Below are 16,683 nucleotides of genomic sequence, written 5' to 3' on the forward strand. Positions count from 1 at the left end.
TATTCACATCTGGACTTTGTGCAATTGAGAATTTGTTGAAAATGTGAATTCTATTTTGAATTTCATCATGGGAGTCACAGGTTTGGTTTTGCTGTGAAGTTGCACTCTGGGTGTGTCTTCTCCATTTGCTAGGTTTGGATTCGATATTTTATGTTTCGGTGCAGTGAAGTTTCGATAGTGCGGATTGATGAATTGAGTTTGAGAAACCCGGTTTCGTTATTTTGCGAATTCGATATTTTAAGTGACCCGAGCCACCATATGTCCTCCTAATTAACCCTATGTCAGGAAATTCAAATGTTTCCATTGCCCTGCTCATAGAATTCAACAGAATAAGCTGGGATGTGTTTTTCTGCATCAAGACCCACTAGTAGCAGTGGTACTTTCTTACATTTTGCTTCCCTCTGGATCATCATTGCTCTGTTAATGTAGTCAAATGTTTGCCTTCCTCCACAAAACAACACACCATTGCCATTCTTTTAGACAACATATAGACAACATTCTAAACATGGTTTAGAATTGAAATGGGGCTCATATGAAGTTGGATCCTTACCATCTTTAGGTATTACAGCTACCACAACTTTCTTCTAGTATGTTGGTGGTTCCCTTCCTTTTAAAATGCAATTTAACAAAACCTTCCAGATCTTCATCACTTTATTCTCTCTAGCGTCCACACTTCCACAGGAATTCCATTTTTTTCTAGAGATATTCTTGTAGATTGGTTATACATTACCATTTCTCATCTCCTCCTATCCTGTTAATAATTGAACCTCATCTACCTTTAACATTGGCATAATTAATTTTTCCATAAATATTTCTATTTGTGCTTTTTCTTGAGTTCCACATTTCTGTGCTTTATACATATCTTCATAACATTTCCAAAATATTTTTAGTATCTCTATAGGATCTCTGGTTATTCTCCTTGTTATATAGGCTCCCTAAATTGGGAACAACCCTTTCTACTTGCATTGCTTGAGTTACTGTGCTAAAAATGTTTGTGCTCTGTAGTTAACAAAAAAACAGTTCCTTAACTGCAATCTTTCTAATTTCATGTATATATATATTATACACATAATCCTCGTTTTCCCTTTACCATCTGCAGTTGCAACTCTTCTTCTTCTTCTGTGAGATTCCCCTTATTCTGCAATACTTGAATCTTTGCCAGTCCCACTAATTCTTGTTAATTTCTAACTGTGTATCTTTCCTTTATTTCTACCCTGTACTTAAACTCCACTGTTATTTTATACCATTCCCTACCTATATCTTCTGAAGAAATTTTTATCTTCCTAATAACTCCCAAGTAATTTCCACTACCCATTCCTTAAATTCTTCTTTTTAACAGACTGATGAGGAAGCACCGGTGTCTCATTTTTACTTCATTATCCTGCATTCTTATCTTGGTTATTATTGGCGTGTGATCTGAAATAGGTATTGCATGCATATCCAAACCTTTAATTAAATGCACATGTTCCTCTCGTCTTCCATACCAAATATTTTCATAAATTTCTTCACAAATTTGTACTTTTGCGTTACATTTTCCCATCTAGACACCCCGTATACATGCTCACTGTTGCAAATCAAGTTCCATTCCCCACCTGTAATATTCCCTGTTGAAAGTTGCTTATTTCTCCAAGAATTTTCTTAAGTTCTGTTGTAGCACTTTTAACTGGAATATAAATGTATGTCCGCATAATCTTCCTCCCTTGCCAGTAGCCCCATAGTACCACAAATCTACCATTATCATCTTTCCTCCCTCTACTATCACTATCGGAGTGCCTCTAGCTATTAATACAAGTACTCCCCTATTCATTTGTCCCAGATATTTTGATGAATAAACACCCTGAAATCCTTTCTTCATCAAATTCACATGCTCAGTTCTTTCCAGATATGTCTCCTGTAGCATAGCTATTTGAACTCTGCATTCCTTAATATAGTTAACTACTATTTCTTTTTTGTATACATCTGTGAGTCGTTTCATATTTCAAGATAACACAGGAAGTGTTGCCAGTATGATGCAATGTTTTTGTTCCCACCTGCTATGTTTAACACTTTTAAAAAATATATCTGTTTTCATTTTTTGTATTACATGCATGCACTAATGTTTGTCAGGTTAATCTTTTATGCAATTGTTTCTTTTCATGTCCATTTGAACCTATGTCACATCTTACAAGACTTTTTGTTTAATGAAAGCAGTCAAAAAACAACCCCCCCCCAGAATACCCCTATAACATATTAACTTAGTACAAACACACACTACTATGTGCATCTTCAAATAATGAAGTTTAACCCACACTGACAACTGTACTCAAAGGCATTGATTGACCTATAATTAAAGTTATGCATGATGTAATTAAGGCATTAATTGACCTATAATTAAGGTTATGCATGCTAAGTTGCATGATATAATTTGTGCTTCTACTTACAGTAAGTGCTGTCTGTTTTTGTCTTATCTTTATTCCTCTCTCAGATGTGGAAACCAACTTTAATGCTTTCAGAAAACATTCATTTTAGCCTTAAAAAGGTACTGTCCTCTTATCAGCTTTTCTGCATAGAAATGAAAGAAATGGATACATAGATGCTTTTGGTTATAAGCTTCTTATGTTACACTGTGAATATTTATTTGCTAAAGGAAAACTTTTCATTACATTCATTCTTCTCTTATTTACTTGCTACCACGTAAAACTTGTAAGACCAAGCCTAGAGCCTTAATCCAATCATTTCCCAATGCAAAATTAAGAAAATCTGTATCAACTGTACTTGTATAATGATTGTATATTTTTTATATCTCATCACCTACCTCAGCAACCCAAGATTACAACCTATTATCTTAAATAAGAGTTTGCCCAGGCTTTGTCTTTTTTCATTGCAATGCCTACATTTTTTTAAAACTAAAAAAGAAGAAATGAAAAAAAAAAAAGAAAAGGGACACTTACTTTAGTATCCTTATAACACACAAAAATAACTGAAAATGCTTTACTATATAACAGTTTGTCACAAAATGCTTCAGAATGATACTGTTAAGAACAAAAATAGTTTTTACTTAGAATTGCCTCTTTCCCTCCCCTTTAATTTTCTTCCAATCAATGACATGAAGTAAAGCAAATGCTTTGGAGTCCCCTACAAACTTAACAAAGTCAAAAAAGTTCAATGTTTCTAGTTTTTCTTATTTGGCCATATATAACAAATGTGATTGATACTTTATAATCCCACTTTATTCATTAATTTCTGAGTTGCTGGTTTTCTTCTGTTGATCATCATCTCCCAGCTCCAGTTTGTACTTCATTTCCAACGTGCTTTCAGTTCTTCTCGTCAACTCCTGTGCTTTTTGTCTATCAGGCGTTTTCCTTTGGAACATTGGAAAAGGTTTGACTGGCAAAGTCTATTAGCTTTATTATCAAAACAGTAAAAAGCAGGGTTCCCTTCTGTTTGATAACTCACTTTTTGTTGGACAAACTTTTGTATTTCTTCCTTGGCTTATTCTCCATCAAAAATGACTTTGATCCTCAAGGAAAAATATTCTGAAGACAGCTAGATATAGCAGCTTGAATCTCACATCTGCTTTCTGGCACTCCTCGATTGCTGTACCAAATTTGCTCCTCTTCCGCCTGGTGTACAATGAGTAATCATTTTCCACAAACACTCTACTGTTTCTAAATTTAAGTATACATCTTGGCTGCTTTCTCATAGCTATGCTTGGAGCATACACATGATGTGCTTTTTCAGTTAGCAACTCCTACTGGGGAATAACCAGTCCAGCTGCTTATTTGTGCTTTCATAAAATTAATAGAGCCTATTTGTACCAGTTTCTCTGGTACAGCAGAAAATTTCAAGTTTTCTCAATGTGCTCTGTCCTGTAATTCTACCATTTAATGAAACATCTCTTCTTGAGCAGTGTCATCGTAGCCAGCTTCTTCTTCAGTTCATCCTCTTACTGTTAGCACATCTGAATATCTGCTTAAAGCTTCTTCCATTTTTTTTCCAGCCTTTTGTTGTTTGAATTGATATGCACCTTCAATGTTTCAGTTTATTTTAATAAGCTCTGATCACATTTGATTTCTTTTTTTCTCTGAATTACTGGAAGTCATGTCTTGCACCAGAGCTGGCGCTTGAACTGTACTTTGGTGAACAGGTGCAGGATTCTTCCCAGCCATTGTCTTCTTCTCACCTTTTGTATTTGATTTTCTTTCAGATTCTCTACATTTCTTCTTGGTATTCAGGTAGTGCACTTACTAGCCAGTGACTGAAATTTACCACAATAGAGAAATTCACTGGCTCCCTTTTCTGAGTTTGTCTCCTCACTGGGAGAGCTGAAATTAAGCTTTTATGCAGTATGAGTCATCTTGGAAGTCCCCCTACGGTAAGGTTAAATGTTGGCAAAATCCTTTAAACTTAGCAACTTAAGTTGTTTTTCTTTACTTGTTTAATATAAATTAATTTCTGACATTTAAAATAAGAAAATGCAAAACATCTTAGTGTCAGAAAATCATATTAATAAATAAGCACAAATCTATATCAATAATACTTACATCACCCATTCTTTCTCTTTTTCCAGGTGTAATTGAAAATAGAATAAAGCATGTCAAATAATAACTTAGTAAAGTTAAGCAGTATTTGTTCTTGGCTTTAGCTTAACATAGAGCATGCAAAGAAGTGTTCCTATCTTTTCTTGAGCACCAAAACTGAACAAAAAGTGTACCTAGTGAAGTCTGTTTTACAGCTGACCCCTAACTGCCAAGGTGCAAGACCTGCAACCACAGAATGCAATCCAATGATTTCCAAAGACATGCATCTGGAGCGTTTCTCCCCGGGCTTCTGCTGAAAGTAAGCTCTGTCCTAGTCGGACTTTCCCGGTCAACAAATGTTGAAATAAAATAAATTAGTGCTAGCTGCTGTAAATATCTGCAGCGAAGTCTGAGGTTCATTTGATGCATAATTCCAAATCCATGTATATGATTTCTTGTAGTGATGATAATACTAATCTACAATTACTCTGATTACACACACACCTGAACTTCATATTATACTGAGAGTGAATTATTTGTGACTATTCAAGACTAACTCCAAAATGCTCGCTGCCTGAGAAAATTAATAATACATGAAGAACTCCTTATAGTAGTGTTGGCACTTGTTTACAGATAGGACTGTGCAACAGCACATAACAGTTTAACAGAAGGGTTCCTTGAATAACTTCTTTAAATTTTTTATACCTAAGTTCCAACAGTTAAAATGTTCTAACCCTCCATAGCAACCAGTTAGTTAAACTGGTGGAGGATCCATTTCATATTCAAGCACTATCAAGTATGATACTTCTATGATTCTAATCTATTAAATGTAAAATTTAAGCCATTAAATAATATAAATATCCATTTTCTAAGTGAATTACGGCACTTGCAGTTGGGCATGGGTAGATATGTTATATCAAGCTTGGGGATTTTAGGACACTCTGTTAAGGTTTGTGGTTATGCAGTAATATTTGTATCACGCAGACCTGCTAACACAAAAGGTATATTTTAGATGACAGCAAAACTATTTACATACCATAGAGGATTAACATTATTACCCTTGTTTTGTGAAAATGGATAGTGCTTCATATGCTGTTTTTTTTTAGCCAGGATTCTGTTCCACTATTACTGCACATATATGCTTTATTTGGCAAAGAAAATGTTATGACTTATTGTGGTGGTGTCTCCATTTTAGACTTCACTTTCATAATTTTTGTACTTTATTTTTTTGCAGTCAGTCACCAGAAGATGATCTCACAATGCCGTGCCTAGGTCTTATGGCAAATCTGTGTCGTCACAATCTGTCTGTTCAAACTCATATGAAAAATTTGGTAAGAAACTGTTTTGCTTGTAGTATTTAAGGGTTTTTTCTGAGTTTTGTTTATGATGGATCTGATTTTGTCAATTTTCATTCTGTCCTCAACTGATGGGCTTGGATCTGATCCTCGGATCAAACTCGGATGTTGCCAAATCTTGTGGTAACCAAAAAGCTCTTGAGCTTCTCTCTTACCCATAATGTACCAACCTTAAGCTACCTCAGATCTTCTTCATTCTTAAATCTTTACATTCTCTTGTATTTCTCACCCTTAACTTTGTACAGTATTGTATTTCTGTAATTACCATCATTGGTAATTTCTCCTTTCTTCTTTCCTGTCATACTCTCTCTTACAAATTTGTATATCCTTAATTACAACCATTGGTAATTTTTCTTCCCCCTTTACTGTTATACACCCTTGCATAGTCTTGTTACCATTGCTAGTATTTTTTTATTTCCCTTCTCTTTTTTTCTTTCTAAAAAAAAATCTTTATTTTACTTAAGTTTTGTTTTTGACCAATGCTGTTTTAATGGCAGAAAAGGGGCCCTCTAGCTTCAAAACATGGTTAAAGTGTGGGCACAACACTGTGTCTCTACTGTCTAGGACCACAACATCTTCAACAGGATTGTCCTGTTTGCTACAATTTCAGTCTTGGGCTTTAGTAGACAGGAAATTATCTGAGAAGGTCCCAAAGTTCCTCTCCTTCAGATCTGAAGAAGAAAGCAATGGATCCTGTGACTTCTGATCTGACAAGGAAATCAGCGTATCTGACTGTTCCACAGTTCTTCCCAGAACAAGGTATTCCCCTTCAATTGACTCTGTGCCTTCAAGGGGTTGCTTCACCTTTTATGGAATGGCACCGTTCAAAGTCCTCCTCTCTTGTCACTACTAGTTCATCCAGAAGTTTGATGGAGGAGGATGTGAAAAGAATGATGCGGAAGTTCATCTTGATGCAGATTCCAATAGGTGTTTTGCCGGCTCCTACCCCCATGGGTCAGGAGGCCCTTCCGTCAACCACACCACCACTTCATATGCTTTCTCTAATCCCTTTGGTTGCTTCAGAGTCCCTGGGTCTGAACCTTCTGGGTCTGTTTGGTTTGGACCTGAAAGTAACATTATCTTTGGATCCAAAGCTTACTCTGAGTGTCCCAGTTTTGACTTCTTTGGATTCAGATGACTGAGCCAAAGCTTCCTTGTCAGATCTGAGGTGTTGGAGTTGATTCTGAAGTTTTCTCAGTCAGTTCTATGCCTTGGTGCTTCAGCATTGGATAGCTCTGCTCGAACTTCTTCCTCCGGGAGATCGCTTTCGGGGCGGGGGGAGACAGCGGTCCAGAAGCTTGCCTTCTGAATGCCAGGGTCTTCAGGGCGATTGACCTTTGAGGTAATGAAGAAGGTATTCCCAGCTCCAGCAGGACAGACGGATCTAACCCCTTTGGATCCTCAACCTTTCTCCCAGATGTCTCTGTGCTTGGAGCCTCATCATTGTATGCCACAAGGACAGCCAGCCCAAGACCTCCAGACTTCCTAACAGGGTTTCACAGTTTCTTCTGATACCTTCTCCGAGCACCCCACCGATGAGGTCCCTAGGAAGAGAAAGTGCAAGAGGAGGCACTTGGGCTCTCAACAAGAGTCAGGCACACAGAATTTGGATTTCGGTGAAGGGTCCCTACAATGGCACATTTTATTTGATTGCAAAGGAATATGATTAAAGAACTTTCAAATTATTTTTTAGGGTCCATTTCTGAAGAGGTCCAATCATCTGTGGCTTCTCAATTGGCTACTGTGCAATCTATTTCAAATTCATCCATGAGGCTCATTTTGCATGCAGCCGAACGTGCCTCTAGCAGTAGTGGGTTCAGGCATTTCCGTCAGGAGACACGCCTGTATGCACTAGTGTGATTTTGCAGAGCCCTTCATGTTGTCGTTTGTCAATGCTCCCTTTAATGGCACTTACTTGGTCAGCCCCACAGTGAAAGACACATGATCCAGGTGTAAGAAGGATGGAAAGATCCTCTCTGCAGTGGGCATATGTTTTTCAACTCCTCAAAGATCTTTTCATGGACTCAATGAGGTGGTTGAAAGATGTGGTTCAAGAAGTCTCAGGGTCATTTCCAGGACACACGTGGAGAAAGTTTCCCTAGAGGCAAAGGGGGAAACTGTAATAGTTGATGCTGCCCCCGAGACAGAGGAGGCTTGCAGCACCAGGAGTCCAGAGATTCCTTCACTAACGGACACTCTACCAGGTCTCCTGAAAGGAAGCTCAATTATCTAACTCTGGAGGCAATCTGGGGTTGACTATCCCTGTACCAGAGTGCCTGGCTAGACATAACAGAAGATACTTGGGTGCAGAAGATTATATCCGGAGGCTATATAATATTCTTTTCTCTCACCTGTCCAGCCCCAAGAAAAATTCCCAATATTCCAACAAATGCAGCATCTACTTTGCCCTAACCCCCCCCCCCCCCACAGGGGGATGCTGTATGTCACAATTGGCCTTCTGGTCTACTTTATGCCTACCCACCAATACCATTAATTCCGAAATGTATGCAGAAAGCTGCCAGGTGGAAGAGCAGTCATCCTCGATGCACCTTACTGACTTCAGCAGGTTTGGTTTCCCTTCCTATGGCCTCACTTTACCAACCATTGATGCTGGATCCAATTCCAGACCTCCTGCCTCACCTGACAGGCATGATCCACCCAGACATCTCAAACCTCAGGGTAATGGCCTAATGTCCTTCAAGGATGCATCTGCAGTCCTTACGTATGGGTTGTCCTGCCTCAGGCAGCCCTTCGGTCGGCCGGATTCCAAAGTCTGGGTCCGGCGTCGGCTGATGTCGCCCTTTCCCCGACGTCAGAGCGCCTGGGGTATAAAAGCGTCAGCCGACGCCATCTTCCCCAGTCTTTCTTGCCGCGTGGTGCCCGAAGCAGAAGCAGTTCGCAAGTGCCGGTCGGCCAGCTCCTGTAACTTCAGCTACCGAAGACTTCAAAAGCTAAGTACCCCGTTGGGGACTCTTTCTTGCCTCAGCCGATGTCAGATCAAACGCTTAAAGTTAATAATTGCTTAACTTGTGGGAAACAAATACCTCATAAGGATTTCCATTCTTACTGCCTCCCCTGCCTAGGCCCAGACCACGACGTCTCGGCCTGTACTGCCTGTGCCTCCTTCAATCGACGCACTCTTAGTCGTCGGTCGGAGGTTGCAGAGGAATTTTTTGGGGCTAGTTACTCTTATATTATGCCGTCGGAGACTCCGACTTCTCATTTAACCAAAAAATGGAAGGACAAGGACCGACACACGCGGTCCGTGGTTTCGGCTGAAACCACGCCTAGGCCTACCGCGAGTGTCTCGGTCTCGGCTGAAACAGTGTCCTTGGTACTTCCGACCGTGGAAACCGCACAACCGACAACCTCGGCCCCGGAGGCCTCTTCTGAGTCGGTTATAGAATTTCCCTCAGAAACCGGTGTTCAGGAAACTCCCGACACAATTCCCCTAGACAAAACTACACCAGCACATGGAGCAGCCAGGCCCCCTGCATCCATGTCCATAAAAGCATTCACTAGGGCTAAAGCTGCTAAACAACCAAAGTCTCTGCCTCCCAAGGCTATTTCTCAGGGATCCACTACAGGTTCACAGATCTTAACTTTGGCTGAGGACCTTATTTCCTTAATTAGGGGCTCTCAGCCTCATCCGGACAGGGGCTCTCAACCTCCTCTAGACAAAAGACCCAGGGTTGAGCCCACTGATCCACAGTCCTCTGATGGGGCCTCTGATGGCTCTGCTCTATCAGACTACCAGGAGGAGGCCTTTACGGCCTATGAGGATTCTGATGCAGAGGAATCAATTCCCTCTGCCTCCCCTCCTGAAGAGCTGTCCTTTGGGGAGACCCTTCACTCCATGAGAGAGCATTTCCAATGGCAGGGCCAGGAATTCTCCGATTCCAGGAAGAGATTAAGGACTTTTTTGCATTTACCTCAGCATAGACCCTTGGCTATTCCTCCTTTTTAAAATGTCATTGATGATGTGTATTCTGAGTCTAGCATTACCCCTGACTCCCTTCCTCTGGCTCCTGTCAAACCCGATAGGTACTACAGGGTCCCGGACTCGCATAATTTCCTTTACAAGGCCCACTCTGCTGATCCAGAAACTATTTCCCAGGGCCCTAAAGGGGTTGCAACTGCCACTACTAAAAATCCACTCCCCTCTGAAAGGGAGTCCAGGGCTTTAGAGAGATGGGGTAAAAAGGTGTATACTACTTCCACTCTTTCTATGAGGGCATTAAATTGTCAATTTCATATGATACAGTACCAAGAGTATTTGTTAGATGAATTGCATAAAAAACTGTCTTCACCTGAACCCCTAGATCGCAAGTCACTTCAGGATCTGGTACATAACTCACAACAGGTTAGCAACCATTTCTTGCAGTGTGGTTATGATGCATTGGAAGCTTCATGTAGGTCAGCAATGACAGGTGCAGTCATACGTAGGCATGCTTGGCTGAAGGAACAATCTCTGCCAGATTATGTTAAAGCAAAGCTTCTGGATGCCCCACTGGAAAAGCAAAATTATTTGGCTCCACTGCTCAGGAGGTCTTAAAGAAATTTGAGGAAAAGGCTAAATCTGTACAAACAGTCAAAGATTTTCTCCAGGTCCAACCACCAAGATTCAGCAGAAATTGGCCTTCTAAGAATTGGTCCTTTCCAGACACACAGAGATTTCAAAGAGGCAAGAACAGGCGTGCCAGAGGTAGAGGGCAAGCTAGAGGCTCCTACAGAGGACGTCAATGGCAGCCTCCTAACCAGAGAGGTAGTGCAGGACCTACAACTGCTGCACAAGGACAGACTCAATGACTTCACCTTGACCCCGCCGACCAGGGCTCAATTGGAAGCACCTTTGGGCGGAAAGCTATCTTTATTCTCAAGAAATTGGCACAGTATTACAAGGGACAAATGGACACTGCAAATAATAGACAAAGGATACAGGTTTCATTTTCATACATTACCAGAAAGAAAAGGCATGCTAAACCTGCCACCAAATCAAAGGGCAGAGGCTTTAAAACAAATTGCCAACCTATTGCAAATGAAAGCTATAGAAAAGGTTCCTCTCACAGAACAAGGCCAAGGATTTTATTCCAGACTATTCCTTGTCCCAAGAAAAGAAAAACAATGGAGGCCTAATCTCGACTTGTCCGCACTGAATACTTATCTCATTGTGCTAAAATTCAAAATGCTGACCCTACAGCAACTCCTTCCCATGCTGGGCAAGGGGTCTTGGCTGGTAACTCTAGACCTCAAGGAGGCATACCTGCATGTCCCTATCAGACAAAGTTGCAGAAGACACCTCAGATTTCTTGCAGGTTCAGAGCATTATCAATTCTCAGCATTGCCCTTTGGCTTATCTACTGCGCCCAGAGTATTCACGAAATGCCTGGCATCAGTAATTGCACACTGCAGACTTCAGGGGATTCAAATATACCCATATCTGGATGACTGCCTTATACAAGCGGACAGCCAACAAACTTTGGTAAAACACTTGAATTATGCCATCCGCCTACTGCAGGCCTTGGGCTACACAGTCAACATTCACAAATCAAGACTTGTTCCATCCCAAAGAATAACTTTTCTGGGTGCGGAACTAGATACAACCACCCAGATAGCTTTTCTCACAGAAGAAAAACAAAGACAACTACCGGATTACTTCAAAAATCTGACAAAACAAACTCAGCTGACTGCAAGGAAAATACTGCAGGCCCTGGGTTACATGGCATCGTGCATTCTTCTGATTCCACAAGCAAGGCTGCACATGAGGAAACTACAATGGTACCCAAGGAGTTTATGGTCTCAGCACAATCACAGCCTAGAAGCTTTGATACCACTCATTCCATGCCTTCAAAAGGAATTTCTGTGGTGGGCTCAAGCAAGCCAGTCAAACAGGGGTCTGCCTTTCAGCAAACCAGTAACCAGCCAAACCATTACCTCGGACGCTTCAGACCATGGATGGGGAGCACATATGGAGGGCAGATGCATCTAAGGACTATGGTCACAGAAAGAATTGCGCATGCTCATAAACCAAAAGGAAATGATGGCAGTGATACATGCAATCGAGGCCTTCAAACACTTTCTGCATCAAGGCCACCTGCTAATAAGGACAGACAATACCACAGTTATGTGGTACATAAACAAGCAAGGAGGTACCCATTCCTACCCTCTTTGCAGGCTGGCAATGAATCTTTGGGAACTTTCCCTAAAACTCAATATAGAGCTGCAATCCCATTTTGTGCCAGGAAAAGACAATATACTGGCGGACAGCCTAAGCAGAAATACCATGGATCCACACGAATGGATGCTGCACCCAGACATCTTCCTTCAGATAACACAATCATGGGGGAGGCCGGACATAGATCTTTTTGCCTCCCACCACAACCATCAGCTGAAGAAATTCTGCTCAAGGACATACCACCCACAAGCATGGAAAGTGGACGCCCTCTCTTTCAGCTGGAATACTCTAACAGTGTATGCATTTCCACCTCTTCCACTAATGACCAAGGTCTTACTGAAAATCAGGACAGAGCAGCCAAAAGTGATTCTAATAGCCCCGGACTGGCCAAGGCAGCACCGGTACCCACTGTTAAGGAGCATGTCACACACGAAACTGTGGCCTCTACCACAATGGTCACTTCTTCTGACACAGCACAATTACAAAACTCTGCACTCCAGCCTGAAAACCCTGCAGCTGACAGCCTGGAGAATACCTTGACTCCTCACCAGGAAAAGCTATCCAAGAGAGTGAAGGATATCATCATGGAAGCTCGCAGGCCTTCCACAAGAAAGGCATATTCAGCAAAATGGAAAAAGATTCCGCACTTGGAGCACCGCAAAGGGCCTAGATGCGACAGTGATGAGCATGGCACATATCCTGGAATACTTGGCAGAAATGCTCCACAATGGCCTTTCTTACTCTTGCATAAAAATTCATGCTTCAGCAATTTCAGCAGAATACAATACTGATCCAGTTATCTTCTCTCATCCTCTCCTAAGGCAGTTTCTAAGAGGAATTAAAAACATCAATCCTCCAAGGAAACCACCAGTGCCTACATGGGACCTTAACTTCATGTTGGAAAAGTTAACTCTACCTCCTTTTGAACCAGCAGCATCTTCAGAGCTACAGTTCCTGTCTTGGAAGACTGCCTTCCTTCTGGCCATAACCTCAGCAAGAAGAGTATCTGAATTGCAGGCCCTCATGGCAGTACAACCATTTCTTATTTTTCATCAGGACAGAGTCTCTTTGAGAACCAATCCTTCATTCATGCCAAAGGTGGTATCCAGGGTCTCATTGAACCAAGCTATTCACCTGCCTACCTTCTTTCCAAATCCACAAAACAAGCGGGAGAAACTTCTGCATACCCTGGACATTCACAGACAGTTGCGCTACTACTTGGACAGAACTAAGACTTGCAGAAAAACTGACCAGCTGTTTGTAGCATATGCTGCAGGTATTCAAGGAAAAGCAATTTCCAAACAGACAATTTCAAAATGGATAGGGAATTGTATTCGATTTTGCTACTCTTATCATGGCAAAACTGTGCCAGCTAACATCAGACCTCATTCCACCAGAGCCACAGCCACCTCCACAGCCTTTTTAAGAGGGGTGGCTACCAAGGACATTTTAGAAGCTGCTACATGGAGCTCTGTGCATACATTTTCCAAGCATTAAAATTTACCCTTATATTCCAGATCCAGAGCAGGCTTTGCTACGGCAGTCCTGCAGGGCATTTTAGCTACACCATAATTTTCTTTGATCCTACCACCCCCAGCTTGGCTATGGTATTCTACCCATATGTAAGGACTGCAGATGCATCCTTGAAGGACATAGTACAGTTTTGTACCTACCATAAATGTAGATGTCCGATAGGTATGCATCTGCAGTCAGGTTTACCCTCCCCCCTTCCCCTCTGTGGTATTTCTTGGGTACTTATCCCTCTTATAGCTAGCTGGGGTTATCTATTATGGTGTATTTGTTTTATATTACTGTGTATGTTTGGAATTTTTTGCATCTCTCCAAATTTAGCCTTCATTAGAGGGCACCTGGCATCTAGGGCAAGAAAAACTGAGGAAGATGGCGTCGGCTGAAGCTTTTATACCCCAGGCGCTCTGACGTCGGGGAAAGGGAGACATCAGCCGATGCCGGACCCAGACTTTGGAATCCGGCCGACCAAAGGGCTGCCTGAGGCAGGACAACCCATATGTAAGGACTGCAGATGCATACCTATCGGACATCTACATTTATGGTAGGTACAAAACTGTACTTTTTTTCCAATTCTGTTAAGAGCCAGACAACCGATGCTCTCTTTCCCTGTCTGCTATTTCCTTTTATCTTCTCATAAACCCTAAACACGGAGAATCTATTCATGTAAATAGAAAAGATTTGTTTTCTGGGCACAACAAAATCATATTGATCCCCTTTCAGCTTTGCTACATAATATACTTGACTTTTTACTTTTTAAAGAGGGGGTGAGCTCCCTACCATTAAGGTTCAATTAGCAGCAATGTCTTATATTGGATTTGAAGATTCTTCAGCAGCCTCTCATAAATTGTGCAAAGCATTCTTAAGAGGCACTCTTCTTGTAAGACCACCATTTCAAGACCCTATTCCACCATGCAATCTGAATTTGGTACTGCAGGTGTTAATATACTCCCCCTTTGAACTAGCGTCTAAATGTGAACTTAAGTTTTTTACTTGGCAAAGTGTTCTGCTAGTAGCTATTACCTCGGCTAGATGAATTTCAGAGATTCAAGCCTTGTCTTCAAAACCTCCCTACTTGATCTTTCATAAGGATGGAGTCATGCTATGAGTCAATACTTCCTTCTTTCCCTCCCAAGGTGGTGTCCGACTCTAATATCGATCAATCAATTAAATTGCCTGTATTCTTTCCTGATTTTGTGAACAAAGGTGAATACATGCTCTACTTATTGGATGTTCATACACAATTACTTCTTTATCTGCATAGAACAATAGAAATCAGAAAAACAGACCAGTTGTTTTTCTTTTGCAGAATTGAAATTGGGTAAACCAGTTGGAAAATAACTTTAGCCACATGGCTAACTGATTGTATTTCCTTTATCTATAACAAATTGGGTCTTACCAAATTGGATTTGGTCTCAAGGGGCAGAGCATCTTTTGGTTCAACTGGGCTCAGAAATATGCTTCCTTAGAGTTTATTTGGGATTTTAGGTAGCTGAGAACTCTCCCATCAGTTGAGGATAGAATGAAAATTGACAACATCGATTAAAGAAGTTATGTACTTACCATATTGTTCCATCTCTGATGACCATTTTCATTCTTCCTCAACTTCCTGCCCACCAACCTCCATCCCTTATGGACCTCTGGACAAATGAGCTGTTATAGGGTCATCACTATCCTTTTGATTGAGCTCCAGATATAGTTTGTCCTGTTTAGGGCACGTGCAATTTTATGTCTCCTTAATTTATGCATGTTAAAATACACTTTTTCTGGTAAAATCAGCAAACAAGATCTGAGGTTGCTTAGGGTTGGTGCATTATGGGTAAGGGAGAAGCTTGAAAGATTTTTGGTTGCCATGAACTTTAAGAGCTGAGTCAGATCCGAAGATTGGATCCAAACACATCAGTTAAGGAAGAATGAAAAAGGACAACACAGATGGAACGTTATGGTGAATACATAACTTCTTTTTACAGCAAGGCCTCTTCATTATTCAGTACAGGTAAGTATATGAAATACTTTTTTTCCTCCTCACAGCTGACCATTGTCTGCCACCAGGGCCTCTTCTCATCCATCCGGTGTACTGGTCACGCCTTTTCCTTCCCTAAATTTATTCTGATGTGTTTTGGACCACTGAGGATAATGAGACTGCTGGTACCATGCTATATTGCTGCAGAGGAGCTTTTTTTTTTTTTTTGCTGTAAGCCCTATAAGCCCAGCCTCCACAGGGGATCAAACTCTAGGTGCATCTCCCCCCCCACCAGTGTCTCATCCTTTCCCTGCCAATGCCTCAGACACTCAAGCTGCTAGTAGAACACAGGTAGCCTGTGCCATGTACGGAGCTTTATCTTTGTCTGCCACACTGCTGGCTGACATCATATTTATCTTCATTGTATTCTTATTTTGTGGAAGTGAGCTGACTGTGTAGTGTTTTTGTTTAATATATTGCTGGATTTTATCCAGTGAATTTCATACTAAAGATTTAGTGAGGAAAAATAAAGTTGACTAGTGAAACGTTCTCTGTTTGACTCATGAATCCTAAGGAAGTTCTGTAAAATTCACTACTGTCTCGTTCAGTATTAAGGAACTTAACCCAGCTTATGCCTCTGTTTTTTACATCAGAGAAATGTACAGCTAATTATCTTAAAGATGGCACAAGAAAGTGAGTGAGGGAGAGGGAGGGACAGTCAGTCATTTGTGCCAGCTTAAATCTGAGAAAGCATGAACTTGACATAGATGGATTCCTTGTCTAATTGTGGAGATGAGAGTAGTGAAGACCGACTGAAGCAACAACAGCCTTTCTCTGCTGTAAATTTTCAAATGTATGATCTCCAGTCTTTTGGGCAGCTCTGAAGTGCTTTGTTCATTTCTTGAGCACTTGCTATAAGTAAATGCAAATAATAGAAGCCCAGTGACACTGAAGTTTCTCATCAAATAGAAATACATCTCATTGTCTGTTAAGTGAGACAGTGCTTCCCTTTGCTTGTTAACATTGTCCTTGACAAATGTTGAGAAAAGGCACCTAACTAAGCATTGAGAGAAAAACTTCATTAAACTGTGAAGAAAGATGTTCTCTTTATGTGCGTGTGTATGCAGCCTAGCTTTGTGTACTTGTGAATGTTAAATCTAATTC

General features: G+C 41.1%; 1 protein-coding gene across 2 annotated transcripts in view; it reads left to right on the plus strand.

The window, feature by feature from the left end:
* Positions 1 to 16,683, plus strand: part of CIP2A (cellular inhibitor of PP2A) — a 2,713,480-nt gene that overhangs the window by 325,218 nt on the left and 2,371,579 nt on the right. For both annotated transcript variants that reach the window (XM_044071100.1, XM_044071101.1), the window contains one exon: positions 5,734 to 5,830. In XM_044071100.1, the coding sequence (XP_043927035.1) occupies positions 5,734 to 5,830 (97 nt within the window). The remainder of the gene's footprint in view (positions 1 to 5,733; positions 5,831 to 16,683) is intronic.

Source organism: Protopterus annectens, chromosome 5.part0 (genome assembly GCF_019279795.1).
Source record: "Protopterus annectens isolate FY-2018-M chromosome 5.part0, PAN1.0, whole genome shotgun sequence".
Lineage (NCBI taxonomy): Eukaryota > Metazoa > Chordata > Ceratodontiformes > Protopteridae > Protopterus > Protopterus annectens.